The sequence below is a fragment of the Microtus oregoni genome, unplaced genomic scaffold (genome assembly GCF_018167655.1).
Source record: "Microtus oregoni isolate MIOR12 unplaced genomic scaffold, Mior012 000000F_ref0000247, whole genome shotgun sequence".
NCBI lineage: Eukaryota > Metazoa > Chordata > Mammalia > Rodentia > Cricetidae > Microtus > Microtus oregoni.
This window is the reverse complement of record NW_024543059.1, coordinates 589,213-604,376: the sequence shown is the minus strand read 5'-3', so window position 1 is coordinate 604,376 and position 15,164 is coordinate 589,213. Positions and strand designations below refer to the sequence as shown.

Here is a 15,164-nt window from a genome sequence, read left to right as displayed (position 1 = left end):
GTAGGCGGGCCCAGCACACAGTGGGCAGATGGTCCTGAGGTGTATAAGCAAGCAGAACGAGCCCAAAGAGAGCAAGCCGGTGAGCCCTGCCTCTTCATGTTTCTGTTTCAGTCCCTGCCCTGTAAGACAAACTCTCTCCTCCCCACGTTGGTTTTAGTCAGTGTTTTATCACAGCAACAGAATCTTTATGAGAATGTGGGCTAAAGTCAGGCCTAACGAACACATGAAGATCTAAGATCTAATGCAGCAGACGCACGAATCTGAGCTATACACAGGAACGGTTGACCCATCTAATAAAACTGTCGCTGTGATAAAAGACCATGACAAGAACAACTGTTGAAGTCAAGAGTTTCTTCGGGAGTACAGTTCCAGAGGTGTAAGAGTCCGTCATGGGAGGTGTGACAGGCAAGGGAGGTCGAGCAGGAAGCCAAGAGTTCCTATCTTCAACGCAAACATAAACACAAAACAGAGAGTGAACATGCCATGGGAAAGGACTAGAAACACTCACAGCTTGCCTCCAGTGAGGCGCTTACTCCAGCAAGGCTGTACCTAAACCTCCCCAAACAGTGCCACCGGCTGGGGACCAAAAGCTCAAATATATGAGCCAAATCAATACACGGAGTGATGTTAACCAGGGGCCAAAGTCTGGAAAAAAAAAAAAAAACTCCAGCAAAATTATCACCACACATTGTACACAAGTCCAGTGAACTAAAAGAGAGGAAAAACAGGGCTGGGGAAATGGCTGAGTCAAGCACTTCCCACGCAAGCTCGAGGATCTAAGTTCAAATCTCCAAACCCACACAAAGCTGGGTAAGGTAGCACCGCTCTCCTGTGGTGAGAGGGAGGCCAGGGAGGCCGACAGAAGGAGCCTCAGAAGTTTGCAGGCCAACCAGTCTGGTGTACGCAGAGAACAAGTTGGAAAGGGAGGAACGGAGCCCAAGATCATACTGACCTTCCCTTGTGCTCCGTGGCCTCTGGGCATTCGCGTTCACATACACAAGCACGCGCACACATACGTGTGCACACACACACTCAATACAAAACAAAGACAAAAATGATATTCTTTTCTATTAGCCCGGGGGCGTGGGGAGCGGTTCAAACCTAAGAGTTCTACAAGCGTTAAAAACAAAATGAAAGAAAACTCCAACATCATTAAAATTAGCAGTAAATGGGACTTACTGTTTTGCCTGGTTAACATGAACTCCTAGCGTATAGCTTAGCCATTTGTAGGTGACCTGAAAAAGAAAGAACAGCTTTTAAGGCTTTTTCAGACGATTCCAGGGTACAGGTAAGTGCCTAGAGTCTGCGCCTAAAGATTCTTGTTCTAGGATGATTATGTCCTGTAACATATTTGTGACAAATAAGACTAAGATACTTATTTTACAAATATTAAGATGTTTCATATTGATTGATCGGTACCAAACTGTGTCCCCCTGGGCTCACGAGGGCAAAGACCTTGATCTTTCCTGATCTTTACACCAGCCCAGAGAGGCGGGTCCTGTTGCTTTCAGTATTTAAATATCCCGGAAGAGAAAACGTTTCCTGGACGATAAACCACCAGGAGTCGGTAGCCCAGAAAGACGTCGTGTCTCCTGCACCGCACACTCGGGGCTGGAGGGACCCACCACCCGACAGGGCATGGGGAGGAGGCCTCACGAGCCCGGCCAACTTCCCGGGCTCCGCGCCCAGCGCCCCTCTCGCACGCCCGGGGCCCGCGGACTTCGGAGCCCGCGAGAGGCTCTGCCCGCCGGGACTGTCTCCCCCACGGCTGCGTCGCGGTGCCCGTGCCCGCTCGGCAGGTCCCCCAAGCACAAGCACCCAGTCGAGACCCCCGCGCCCTGGCAGGCCCAGGGCCCCTCGCATCCGCCTCCCCCGGTCCCAGCTCCTCACGATCTTGTTCTGGTCCGTGACGAACTCGTCTATGTTTTCCAGATACAGCTGTTCCGCCATGGTGGTGCAGCTCCGAGCCCCTTGCTCAGACACAGCCGCAGCTCCCGCCGGCGGGAAACGGATCCGTTCACTCCCAGGTCGCGGGTCGTCTCCCAAGGCAACGAGGCGACGCGATACGGCAGCAGACGAGGGACAGACTACTGAGAGTCAGCCCCGGGCTGATGTAGAGGAAACTGGGTTTAGACCGGAAGTGAAGGGTGCGCGCTTGGTTGTCTGAGTGCACCTGGGAGCTTTCCAATCTCTCCTTTGTCAGTAAGACTTTTGCTGACTCAGGACCATATATGTCACCCCTCTGAGCAAGAGTTTTTCCGCTTGGAAAGTGAGAATACCTTTTGCTGTCTAGCAGTGAAATTCAATGGTGGCTCACTTTCCCAATTGGGTTTCATTCCTAATGCCTAGGAGGGGGTGGTGTGAACTAAACTCTTGCAAAGAAGCCACGTCTGCGGAGACTGCTGGACTGATGTGCTGTGGAGAGATTGGAATGTTGCCGGTCCAGAGGCTAATTACCTTATCTTGAGCTAATTCTAGCCCTCTTCTGTAACAGAATCACCACCTTGTGACTTCATGGATAGGAACCTTTCGGAACCTATTAATTTAGCAGACTACTGGCTTCCGCCAACCTAAAAAACGAAGAAGGTCATCAGATAGCATCTTGTCCTCTGGGAAAACTTCCCCCATACGGATGTATCCACCTTTCTGAATGTATTTTAAACCTGCCTTGCTTTGTGTCTTTCATTGCTCCGAAGAACTATAAAACTTCATGAAGCTGCTTCCACATTGGAACGTGGAGTGTGGGGTAGCCAAGCCATGGTCACTTAAAATAGCTCCTTTTAAGCATAAAGATTTGTTTTTTTGTTTTTGTTTTTTTTGTTTGTTTGTTTTGTTTTTTTGTATTTCGAGACAGGGTTTCTCTGTAGCCTTGGTGCCTGTCCTGGAACTAGCTCTTGTAAACCACGAGGGCCTCGAACTCACAGAGATTCGCGTGCCTCTTCCTCCCGAGTGCTGGGATTAAAGGCGTGTGCCACCAACGCCCAATTTAAGCTTAAAATTTTAAATTTAAAAATTCCCGGGCTGAGAGCTGGCTCATTGGTTAAGAGCACAGGCCGCTCTTCCAGAGGTCCTGAGTTCAATTCCCAGCAACCACATGGTGGCTCACAACCATCTGAAATGAGATCTGGCGCTGTCTTCTGGCGTGCGGGCATACATGGAGGCAGAATGTTGTATACATAATAAAAATAAACAAATAAATCTTTTAAAAAAACCCTTTAAGATGAGAGCTATGGTTTTTGCATCAACAATGAGGTAAATAGAGTGCCCCATCCTTGCCATTTGATACCTGTATTCAACAACAACAAAAATTAAATGGATATTCTGTTCTAAGTGCTTCTCCTCCAGCACTGGGGCCCAGCAGTGGGCAACGGTGGCAGAGTCCGGCAAAGGAATGAATGCCTGTTAAAATCCTTCCCAACTAAGAGTGGTGAAAGTTTTTCCAGAGGGGGCTGGGAAGGAAGACTGTCTCAGTTTGTTCTAATTATGAAACGCTGGGAGAAGAGGCCAGTGGAGAAAAAAGGACTTGGAAGGAACTGGATCCTGCTGTGTACTGGGCTCACAAACCTTATTCCCTGGAAAACTGGATGTGTTTACTATGACTTAGCATTCATTAAATGGCAGGCGCCACGATAGACTTTGTACTTAAATCTTCTCATGTAATCTCTTCGATAATCTAGAATGTAAATATTATGCGTATACCAGTATACTCATCGTATAGATGTCGCACAACTTAAGTCTTTATCTCAATTTTATAGAAACTGTTCACAGTTAAGTAGTTCGCTCCATAGAGGTTTACGTGACTGAGCTGCGTTTCAATCCCGGGTTTCCCTAGAGCCCACCTTCCCATACTGTGCTCGCTTTAATGGTAGCATCGAGCTGCCTTTTTTTTTTCTCTTCCTTGTTTTTATTTTTATTTTTTCTTATAACTGAGTTTTTACAGATCTATATAATTTTTATAACCAGAGAAAATGTGGTGGGGGAAGCAAAGCACTTAACAATGTAAAATCAATTCATTGTCTTCTTCCGGATATCTGAAGTGTTTCTTGTACTTGAGACATAAAGTGTAGATCTTCAAAAAGGAATGGAGCTACCGTGTCTGCCTACACTTTCTAGGCATTTAAAAGCAAACAGAGCTCTTACTCCCTCTGTCTTAAGGATGACGTTTAATAGCAGTATGTTGTGCTGGGGGTACCTTTCCTTAGCCTAAGAACCAAGGACGGCCAGACAAAACTTAGGATGTCAGTGCCAGGTGAGACCAGCAGTGGGAGCCAGAAGGTCAAGGCTCAGCCTAAGGTTGACAGCAGCTATAGTAGGCTGACCGTCCTTTCTCTTCCTTCCCATCCCCAGGATGGTTGGCAAGGGTGAGTACTGGGACTCTGTTAGGGTCCTGAGTGGGAACACAGACAGTTCAGCAGGGTGAGAGCCATCAGGATCCCAAGACCCAGTTATGAGGCAAGGGGCAGCCCTTGGTTAGGAAGGGGAGGTATGGAGGAGTAGACTCAGGAACCCCACCCTGTACTCCAGAACTGGAGATAGCAGGGTGACAAACCAGTCAATAAGTTCAAGATTAATAACCATGATTCAAGGTCTACATAATTTACTCAACGGGCATTCCAGAGAGGCAAGGACACAGACCCTATTGATATGAAAATATCAGATAGATTTTAATGCATTAAACACTGTTGCTTGCTTGCTAGCCTTATTTGGCCAGTAGGGACACAATGTGGTCTTCATTTTACAGAACTGACAATCTGGGACTACAACTAGATGCATTGTTAAAGCATCCCATGTTACCATGGGAACTCAAAGAAGGTGACTATGCAAACTTAAAAACAAGAAATGAGGAGACAGTTTTGAACTTGGGTATCTGAGGATAGACACCATGTCTTTTCATTGTAGACAAAATATGTAAGAAATAAGCTAATAATATTGTCTTTATTATGCCTTTCAACATATAACAAGTCCACAGCTCCTCTTTTCAAAGCAAGAGTCCGTCAAAGCTACAGAAAAACCTTGTCTCAAAAAAAAGAGACAAAAAAAAAAGAGTCTTCCAGGGACTGAAGAGTTGGGAGACTCTGTCTGCTCCTCCAGAGGACCTGAGTTGGGTTTTCAGCACCCATATGATTCTTCAGAACTGTCTAAAATTCCAGGTCCAGGTAACATGCATATGTGTGCAGGTACCCACAGAGGCCAGAAGAGGGCACTGGATCCCTTGAAGCTGAAGTTGCAGGACATGGGTTCTCAGAGCTGACTCAATCCTCTGAGCCATCTCTCCAGCCCCTCACATATCTATTTTTAATATGAAGAAAAAAAAGGCCAGTGGTTCCCATCCCTGTCTTGCATCTGCTTTGAATATTATCTTTCCATTGCTCTTGCTCTGGGGTCTTAGAAGGTGCTTTGGAAAAGATCACATTAGAGAGAAAATGAGCAGGAATCCCCATTTGAAAGATGTCCCTTAGGCTGTTGACTATGCTTGCCCTTAGATACACACTTGATTAGTAACCCGACGGTTATCCAGGGTAACGGGCAATGAGGGTGGGATAGGTCATCGATGGAGCTGAAGACCGAACCTCAGGAACAGCTCCAGTTGAGGGACAATGAGGAAGAAGCCAAAAGGGGGAACTGAAAAGGAGAAGGAGTTCCAGGAGGCTCCCAAGGAAGCAAAAGAAATAAGTTTGAGTCACCAAAAGTTCTGGTGCCCCTCCTCATATCACTAGGAGGCTCTGCACCGAGTTTGGTGATTAGAAGTCCTCCACACCAGTCAGGGAGTGGGGGCTCCACGGCTAGGGTCCTGTGAGGTGAGACGATGAGAAGAGGTGGGAAGACCTGAAGACAGGGTGAAGACAGCCCTGGCCAGTTAGGCAGCCGGAAGTGAGGAGCTGGGTAGGGCTGTAGAGGGCCATGTGGTTGCTAACGTCTGCTTCTCCCCCAGAGGGAAGCTGGCATCTGTATTAGAAACAGTCTGGTAAGCATTCTGGGGGCACCTCCATGTGAGGTTGGGGTACCCAACTATTTGACATCGTGACACATTTTCACCTACAAAGTCCATGCCTGAGAACCCACATGATCTAGTTGTCACACACACAGACACGCACACACACACCCCAAAACAAAAAACAAAGCCCTCAAACTACTTTAAGTAAGTTCATAATTTCATATCATGCTGGGCCACCTTCATGGCTACCCTTGCTTCCACTCCCGAGGGAGGGAGCTTAATCAGATACTCTAACTGCAGGAACAAAAGGCCCGACCATGCACGAGGGTGGCATGAAGTAGGGCTTCAGTTCCCGTGGAATGAGACATTCTCAAAACGCCTTTTCATTCCAATCTCCAGCCCCCTACTTGGCCTTGGATGATGGCATGGGATAGGCCCTTAGCAAATATTTATTGACAGATAACCGAAGGGATGGAAGGATGAAACTGAATTGCATATTGTTCTACTCTATAATCCCTTTTGTTGAACTATAGAATATTGTTTGTGGAAGGCGTTGTTTCCTTTTCCTCCCACCACTGAAATTCTTTTATTGGCTGTTATCAGAGTAACCATTATTGATAAGCTAACCGGGGAAATCCAGCTTACTTCAAAGGCCCAGTGATCAGTTGGGACTGAGTCCAGGTCCTACTCTGTCTTGAGCGCCACCAGGCACAGCACTGCTGGAGACCCCAGAGGATGATCTGAGAAGTCCCTCACACACAGCCTTTGTACACTGCAACTTTAAGACGCACACCGTGGAGATGGCTCAGCATACGCACGCTGCTCTTGCAAAGGACTCAGGTTTATTTCACAGAACCCACATCAGATGGCTCACAACCACCTATGATTCCGGCTCCAGGGGATCCAATGCCCTCTTCTGACCTCTGTATCCCACACATAGACACAGACATTAAACATGTAATTAATTTTTTAAAAAGATCTGTATACTGTAGATACAAACCCTATCATTGGTATTTCACCGATTTTTATTGCCAAGTAGTAGTCCGCTGTCTGAGAGTAACATATTTTGTTTTCTTACTCTAGAGATGATGGACTTTTGGGTTGTTTCCAGTTCGGATGCTAAAAATTTGCAAACCAGGTTTGTTGTGATGTTGGTTTCAGATCTGTTGGGTGGATCTTGAGATGTAGTTCTCAAGATTAAATCTTTGTCTCCCACCTCTAAGCCCTTGTGTCTTACCTGTCTTCCGCCAACACAAACTGATATTAAATCCTTGAACACTGAGCTGGTTAATTGATTCTCTTTACTCATTTATTTAGTACAGTGTTGGAGATCAAGCCAAGTGCCTCGTGCATGATCCAAGAAGACTCTATCACTGAGCCACACTCCCAATCCTGTATTTCGAGTTATTTATCATGAGTCTTTGCATTGCTGGGCCTTGCTGAGAGGCACACCCTCATCCAAATTCCCTTTTCTGGTGCCTTCTCTGCCTCCCCACTCTCCAGCGACCACTAGTTTAAGGCTCATTTGTGGAGTTCCTCTCTAGCACGCTACATCATGAGTTTGTTTCTTCTTCTAGGCAAGTTCCTTATGAAAAGGTATGCTCTCTACTTTGGTATTGTCACCGTCCCTGTGTGAAATGGTGCTCAGTAAACGTTTGCTTAAAAATATACCCGCTGGGGCTGGAGAGATGGCTCAGAGGTTAAGAGCATTGCCTGCTCTTCCAAAGGTCCTGAGTTCAATTCCCAGCAACCACATGGTGGCTCACAACCATCTGTAATGAGGTCTGGTGCCCTCTTCTGGCATACACACAGAAAGAATATTGTATACATAATAAATAAATAAGTATTTAATATATATATATATATATATATATATATATATATATATATATCTGCCCATATAGATGGATTCTATCATCTGATAAGTGTTCACTGAATTCCTGACAGTGCCAGTTGCCCACAGAGACCACATACATAGACACAATAACATGTTCATGTAAGGGGGAGTTCTAAGTCCGCGAGGAAACAAGACCTGTTGAGAACAAGGCAATAAAGAATGAAGCTGCTGAGGCTGGAGAGATGGCTCAAGGGTTAAAGAAACTTGTTGCTCTTCCAGAGGACAAGGGTTTGGTTCCAAGCACCCACGTGGTGGCTCACAAACTTTTTTAACTCCAGTTTCAAGGGATCTGGTGCCACCTTCTGGCCTCTGAAGGAACTGCATGCACAGAAATAACGTTCAGGCAAATATCCTTGCACAGAAAGTGAAAAGAAACAATTTTTAGACAATTTTTTAAATGGACAAACCCAGGAAATTTCACACACTAGGCAAGCACCCTACCAACTGAGCTACATCCCCAGCCCTACCAGACCTTTTGAAAGTGCTCTCCTACACTTCCTGATTTGGCTTAGTGATTTTTTTATGACTAGAAAATACTTGGCGATGAAGGTTTGATTTCTCTTGTTACACTTAGAATCCTGGAACCACCATGTTGACAAGTCTACGCTAGACTAGGTGAGGATGGGAGACTACGTGGAGGACAACCAAGGTGTCCCAGCAACTGCCAATCACCAAACATGCGAACGAGGGCATGCTAGATCATCCGGTTTCACTCAAATCACCACGGACCACAGACACACGTGGGGCTCGGCACAGAAAGCCGAGCTGGCCAAGACCATAATTGTGGGCTACGTAAATATACAGTCCCATGTAATTGTGGACTGTAGAAAAACAATTGTTCTTAAAGCTATTAAATTTCGGTAAGTCATTGAACAGCAAAGGCTGAGACAAATTTAGGAGACAAAACCATGGCATGAAGCAATTTGGGTATGAATTGCAGGTCTGCCACCTTCTAGGCCCTCAGTAAGCCGCTTCATCAGTTCTGGAGCTTCAGGATCCCCCAGTAAACAACGAGGGGGTGGAAATGTCCATTCCCCATGGCTGTGTGGACCCAGTAAGATGACATCGAATATCCGTGTCTATGGAGCTTCACCCCAGGATAAGGGAGCCATGGTTATCGCGGCCCATAACTCAGACGGCTAACTACAAATGAGAAGGCTAAATTCTAAGGTGTCTGGTGGCTTTCCCCAAGGTACACAGCCACAGAGTGATGCACTGGGGACTCACACTCAGGCCTCTTGACCCTCACCGTCATAGGACTCCTGGTAGTGAGTGGGGGGTGGGAGTGAGAGGGAGTGACTGGTGGGGCCAGGGAGGAACAATTACTCCCCACCTAGTAACAGACTGACTTCTGTCGTGATGTCCCCAGGAAGCAAAAGCAGGCCGGAGTTGGTTTTCAAATAAAATTTATTTTTGTTATAGTTGTTATTGTGGGTTTGGTCTCTTTAATCTTTGTTTCTTAGGCAGGAGTTAATGAGTGATCAAGCTAAACTTTTATAAAAGCAATCAGTCACAGAAACTGCAAGTGTGCCAGGCACTGGCAGTCTTACCCCATTCTTCCCCAGAGTTCGGTTTTCTTCCTCTAAGAGTTTTCAAATACTCACCCTCACCCCGTGTGTGTGTGTGTGTGTGTGTGTGTGTGTGTGTGTGTGTGTAGACAAGGCCTCAGCTGCCAACTTCTGCTGCTTACTGGGGCTGGAACATGGCCTCCTCATTCAATTACATCTTCACTAACTTTCTGTTTTTGATGATTTCCTTCCCTGCCTAAGCTTGACTGTCCTGGATCTTACTCTGTAGACCAGGTAAGCCTCACACTTCTTCTGCTCTCCTTATTAGCCCAACCAGGTGTTTTAGACAGGCACAGTAGCACAGATTGTAAAGATTACATGAGATCATAGGCCTGAAAACACTTTGTACACTTGTGGTGCTTTGAATGGCCCCACAGGCTCATATATGTGCATGCTTGGTTCCCAGTTGATGGACTGTTGAGGAGGAGGTGGTGTGGCCTTGCTGGAGTAGGTGTGTCATTGGGGATGAGGATGTTTCAAATGATCTGCACCATTGCCACTGTTCTTTCTCTGTTCTCTCTCTGTCTCTCTCTCTCTGTCTTTCTCTCTGTCTCTGTCTCTCTGTATCTCTCTGTGTCTCTGTCTCTGTCTCTGTATCTCTCTGTGTTTGTCTCTCTCTCTCTGTGTCTCTCTGCATCTCTCTGTCTCTCTCTGTGTGTCTCTCTGTCTCTCTGTGTCTGTCTCTCTCTCTGTGTCTCTCTGTCTGTCTCTGTCTCTCTTTCTCTCTCTCCCGTGAATCATGATGTAAAGCTTCCAGCCACCTCTCCAGCACCATACCTTCTGGGTTGCCACTATGTTCCCAGCCGTGATGATCGTGAACTAACCCTCTAAAACTGTAAGCAAGCCCCTGGTTAAATGTTTTCTCTATAAGAGCTGCCTTTGTCATGAGGTCTCCTCACAGAAGCAGAACAGTGACTAAGACAGGCTGTAATATAAGCCTACCAAATCTGTATTCTATCTCAACAGTGCCCAACACACAGTGTGGCAGACAGAACTGCTCCTTCAACACCTGAGGCTAGAAGAAAAGATAATCACCTTTGAAATAATGGCTATCTTCCAAGGATACTGTGGTAATTGCTTGTCAACACTATCTTCCTAATAGCTTAAGGCTATAACCATTGTCTGCCCCCTCCCAAGCCCCTGATAAAATGTGGCCCCTAAGGTAATTTGGAGGTGGTGGGATCTTTAAGAAGTCTTTATGTTTAAGAGGTGCTTGGGACATTAAAAGAGGTTACACAATTATTCGAGAGATTAGAAATCAATTTCAAAAGGACGGGTTGTTATAAAAGTGAGTTTGGCTTCCTCAGCTCCCCACTGCTGTCTCACCTGCTGTGACCACGTGTCCTTTCTGTTTTACACCGTATAAGTCAAAGCACAAGACCCTCAACTCATCAGAAGCAGAGCAGACAACAGTCAAATAACGTCCTCTTCTTTATAAACTGGGTATTTCGTTAGAACAACAGAGAACAGACTTGGACTGCTGCCAATGTTCCCGATTTGCCCAGGGCTCTGTCTGTGCTGGTCCTGAGTTTTACACATTGACATTCTCCCCAGATGTGGGTAAAGGTCTGCCTGTCATGTTTATCTTACAAGAGGAAAAACTGACACTTAGATCTAACAACATGCCCCAATCACACACAGAATCAAAAAAATCGAACCAAAATCAATCAAGATTAAACAACAACAGTAACAAAAACCATAGAGATGGAGAGTCAAGAGATGGTGGAGTATGTGGAACCCCTGTTCCCAGCCCGTAGCTTTCGGGGTGCCAGCCCTTTGGGCGTGGTCCGAGGTGGTAAGTGTGGACTGATAAGCACAGAGAAGCATGCTCACTCTTTTGTGTGGTGGTTGGAGGTCTGATCACAGCTTCCTGCACCCCCAGAGCAGAGGAACGTGGCGGCTTTCTATCTTATTGTTGTTCACAAGTGTTCCCCAATAAATATTTGATATCTCTTTATTTTGGGTTCTCGTGGACGCAGTTACCCTCGTTTACACCTGGCACCCAACGTGGGACATGAACCCACAACCCTGAGATTAAGAGTCTCATGCTCTACCAACTGAGCTAGCTGAGCCAGTTTGGTCTGGGGAGCTATTCAGGGAGACTGCCCAGAGGAAATCTTAGCACCCCAACCCCCTCAAGGGCAAGTCCCTGGAAGGGCACGGTGCCTGCTCCACTTTGTATTTTTATCCATAGAAACTGCCTTGTTCTGTGGGGTGATTTAAGCCTCTTCTGCATGATCCTGTTTATATTTTACTGTGTTTTATATTTTTTAAGCATGAAGGAACAATGTAGCCTTTCTAGTTTCAACTGCCTGATCCCCAAAGCAGGTGGCTTTGAGTCTTGGGCAATAGAATTGCAATAAGGACTTAGATGGAAGGAGATGAGAAAACTGTGCCCAGCCTGCCTCAGAAACAAGTACTTCTCAGACGCTAGTGAGTGAGTACAAGAACAATAACAGGGAGAAAGAGAAAAGCTGGTTAGCTTCAGGATTGCTACACCTGGTTCCCCTCCAGTAGTTTGTTCTCTTGCTACATTGAAAACTGGAATTTGAGGCTAGCCTGTGGCCCTCAGCTCTCTTCCTCCCTCTCTGAGCTTTAGTATTCTCATCTACCAAATGAAGGAGTCACGTGATTAGGTCACATGCTTCCCTAGTGGTCCTTATGAGGTGGACACTCTAGGACTCTATAAGAACACCCATAATCCAACTATTGCTGCAGGCAGATCTGGGGCTAGGTGGTGTAAGTGGCTGAGAAGGTGAGAGAATGCACGCAGGATCTGAGTGTGAGCCAGGGTGTTCGATTGTTCGTGAATGTGCACACAGATCATTCACTAGTAGGGTCTCTCTAGGCTCTCTTGAAATTCCAGCTGTGGCGCAGGCCCCCTCAGCCCCTCCCTGACTCCCCACTGACTCCCCACAACTGCCTTCCCGCCTACATCTCTCCTGGGTGGAGGAAAAGACACTGACATGGCCAAGGATTGGCAAAAGCCCTGAAGTTGGGCTTTGGCTGGAATTCTGACTCAGTTCTGTACTAGGTACGTGACCATCAGCGCATTATTTACACAACCCTAAATTTCTCTGGAAGGTCACAGCTCCTAGCTCAGCACAGTTGTAGGTTCAGTGTGAGAAGAGAGTGCAAAACTCATAATGGACCCCAACCAGAGATGCTCAGACAGGACCATCAGACAGGACTATGTAGGACCTGGAGCAAAACAAGAACGTAGGTTCTCTTTTTGAAAAAAATTGAATTACATTTATTTATTCATTTGTGTGTGTGTATGTGTATGTATGTATGTATGTGTGCGTGCTTGCATGTGGACTGGAGAAATGGCTCCGTGATTAGGACTGTATACTACTTTCCCAGAGAATAAAGTTCAATTCTTAACAGCCACATCAGGCAACTCACAAACACCTGTAATTCTAGTTTCAGGGGATTCAAGTTCCTTCTTTGGGCCCCACAGACACCTGTACTCATGTGTATCTACCACACACAGATACACAGCCATAAACATAAATTTAAAATATAATCTTAAATTAAATAAATGAAAAAAAAATTATTTTCTTCCCCTCAGGCACTCTGAAACCCATGAGCTTCCTTCATTCACAGTCTGCGTCCCAAGTGCATTTAGTTAGTTCTGCTGTCCCAATAAATAAATAAATAAATAAATAAAACCAAACAAACAAATGGTTTAGCTGTGGGACTGGGGCTGTAGTTTGGTCATACAATGTTCTAGCATGTGCAAGTCCCTGAGTTTGATTCTCTAACTCCACATAGAATAAGTTTAATTGTGAAAGTGTTTTTCCTGGAGAGAGCAATTCCTTACACAGAAAACCTAGTGGGAAGGTGTGTGTGTGTGTGTGTGTGTGTGTGTGTGTGTGTGAGAGAGAGAGAGAGAGAGAGAGAGAGAGAGATAGAAAGAGAGAGAGAGAGAGAGAGAGAGAGAGAGATCACCTATGGGCTTGGGATTTATTCGATGCCTTGTGTACACACAGGAAGCTCTCTGCCACTAAGTCACAAAACCTTGTCTTCTTGGGTTTTGTTTGTCTGTTGCTTCCTTTGGTTTGGTTTTACTTTCTACTCAGCATATAGTTCAAATTTGGCTGAGTCTTCCAAGCAAGTTAGCTATGCTATCGGGAGAAGGGTGACTGAAAGGAGGGGCGCTGTAGATGAGGATCCCCAAGGAATCCAATAAACAAAGCTCAGAGACTTGGGAATCTCTTGCATTCCCAGCCCCTCATGAACCTACTGCGGCCCGGGAATGGCCAGATGAAGGCTGGAGCCCTGAGTCACTCACTTCCTTTACGCTTACTCTTTTCCCACTCCACTCATTCATCTTCCCTCCGTCCCGTATGCCAAGGTTTTAATGAGAAAGAGGACATCACACATCCTTTCTCAGAGACTCAGTCATCTTCTCACTTACTTCTTTTGCGTCACCTGAGTCCTTCTGGATCCCCAGAAAGGAACTGAGGGCCTGGGGCCCAATGGCAAGGAAAGAGCTTTGGAAGGAGGTCACTGTCATTGGGTAGAAGGGATGCTGCAGGCCAGATTGTGGTCAGTGCGTGGAGCTGGGAAGCTAGCCAGTGTTTCATCTTTTGTTTTTTCCTCCTAGGGTTTCCTGTCTCAGAGGTGGTTGCAGAGGGGTCATGGGGACTTCCTGGCCTCTACAAATAAACCTTTCCTTTGTCGTTGGTAAGGCCATGCTTCCAGGTCAGACGGACCAGGTTGGTGGGCAGTAACAGACAGCAACGCAGCTCACAGAGGAAACATCCCCCCAGGCCCCACAAAGGTCTCTGCAAGAGGAGGCTAAGCACTGCTGCCTCCAATGTATCAGAGATACGTAGCTTATTCTCTGAGGAGTCCCAGTGCCTACAATGGTCTCTGGCACATAACAGGAACTCAATAAGCCTCTAAATAAGTGGATGGTGACTCAAGGCAACACCTGCACTTCCCCGAACCAGGGGAAATAGGCCCAGGCTGAAAAAGTTTCTGAAGGACACACCATGAATTAGTGTCAGAACCTAGACGAGAGCTGCATTTATTATTGTTTTCATTGCTGTAACAAAATGCCTGGCAAAATCAAGTTGAGGACAGAAAGAAGGGTTTATTTTGGCTCACAATCAGAGGTGACAGCCCCTCATGGCAGGGAAGGCATGGTAGTAGCAGGAAGCAGCTGGTCACACTGAGCACAGGGTCAGAGCAGAGAGAGATAAATACCAATATTCAGCTTGCCTTTCCCTTTTTATTTAGTCTAAAACTCCAGCCTAAGGAATGGTGCTGCTCACAGTTGAGGTGGGTCTTCCTGTCTCAGTTAACCTGATCTATAGACCCCTCACAGGTGTGCCCAGATGCTTGTCTCCCAGGTGAGTCTAGATGCTGTTGTGTCAAGGATCCAGCCTTAACTATCATGGGCGCTCATAGTTCCTAAATCCTGGACCAATGTTCTTCGTTGGATGATAATCTATGCATAAGAAGAGACATATTCTCTTTCCCTAAGCCAACAGAGTTAGGAAACTTCCATGAAACCCCCAGAGAGCTTGACATTTGAGGACACTGCTTAGGAATCATAAGCTACAAGACAGCGAGCCGAGCATGTGCTTCAGGAATTTAAAGGTGAGTACATCCAGACGATGTGCTGGATGGAAATTTTAGGACAACGGGTGAGCTAGTTGTGTCAAGAGCAAACTCTTCTCCTGGGACTATGAGGCAATAATGGGTGTTTTCTAGAAACTAGTGTGGACCTGAATGAAGAGAAATGACCTACAAT

General features: G+C 46.3%; 1 protein-coding gene across 2 annotated transcripts in view; it reads right to left on the bottom strand.

The window, feature by feature from the left end:
- The window catches only part of LOC121453539 (DNA polymerase delta subunit 3), a 37,814-nt gene extending 35,785 nt beyond the window's left edge, over positions 1 to 2,029 (bottom strand). For both annotated transcript variants that reach the window (XM_041660407.1, XM_041660414.1), the window contains exons 1-2: positions 1,891 to 2,029; positions 1,180 to 1,235 (exon numbers count right to left, since the gene is read on the bottom strand). In XM_041660407.1, the coding sequence (XP_041516341.1) occupies positions 1,180 to 1,235; positions 1,891 to 1,950 (116 nt within the window). In that variant the 5' untranslated portion in view covers positions 1,951 to 2,029. The remainder of the gene's footprint in view (positions 1 to 1,179; positions 1,236 to 1,890) is intronic.
- Between the last annotated feature and the right edge of the window lie 13,135 nt (positions 2,030 to 15,164).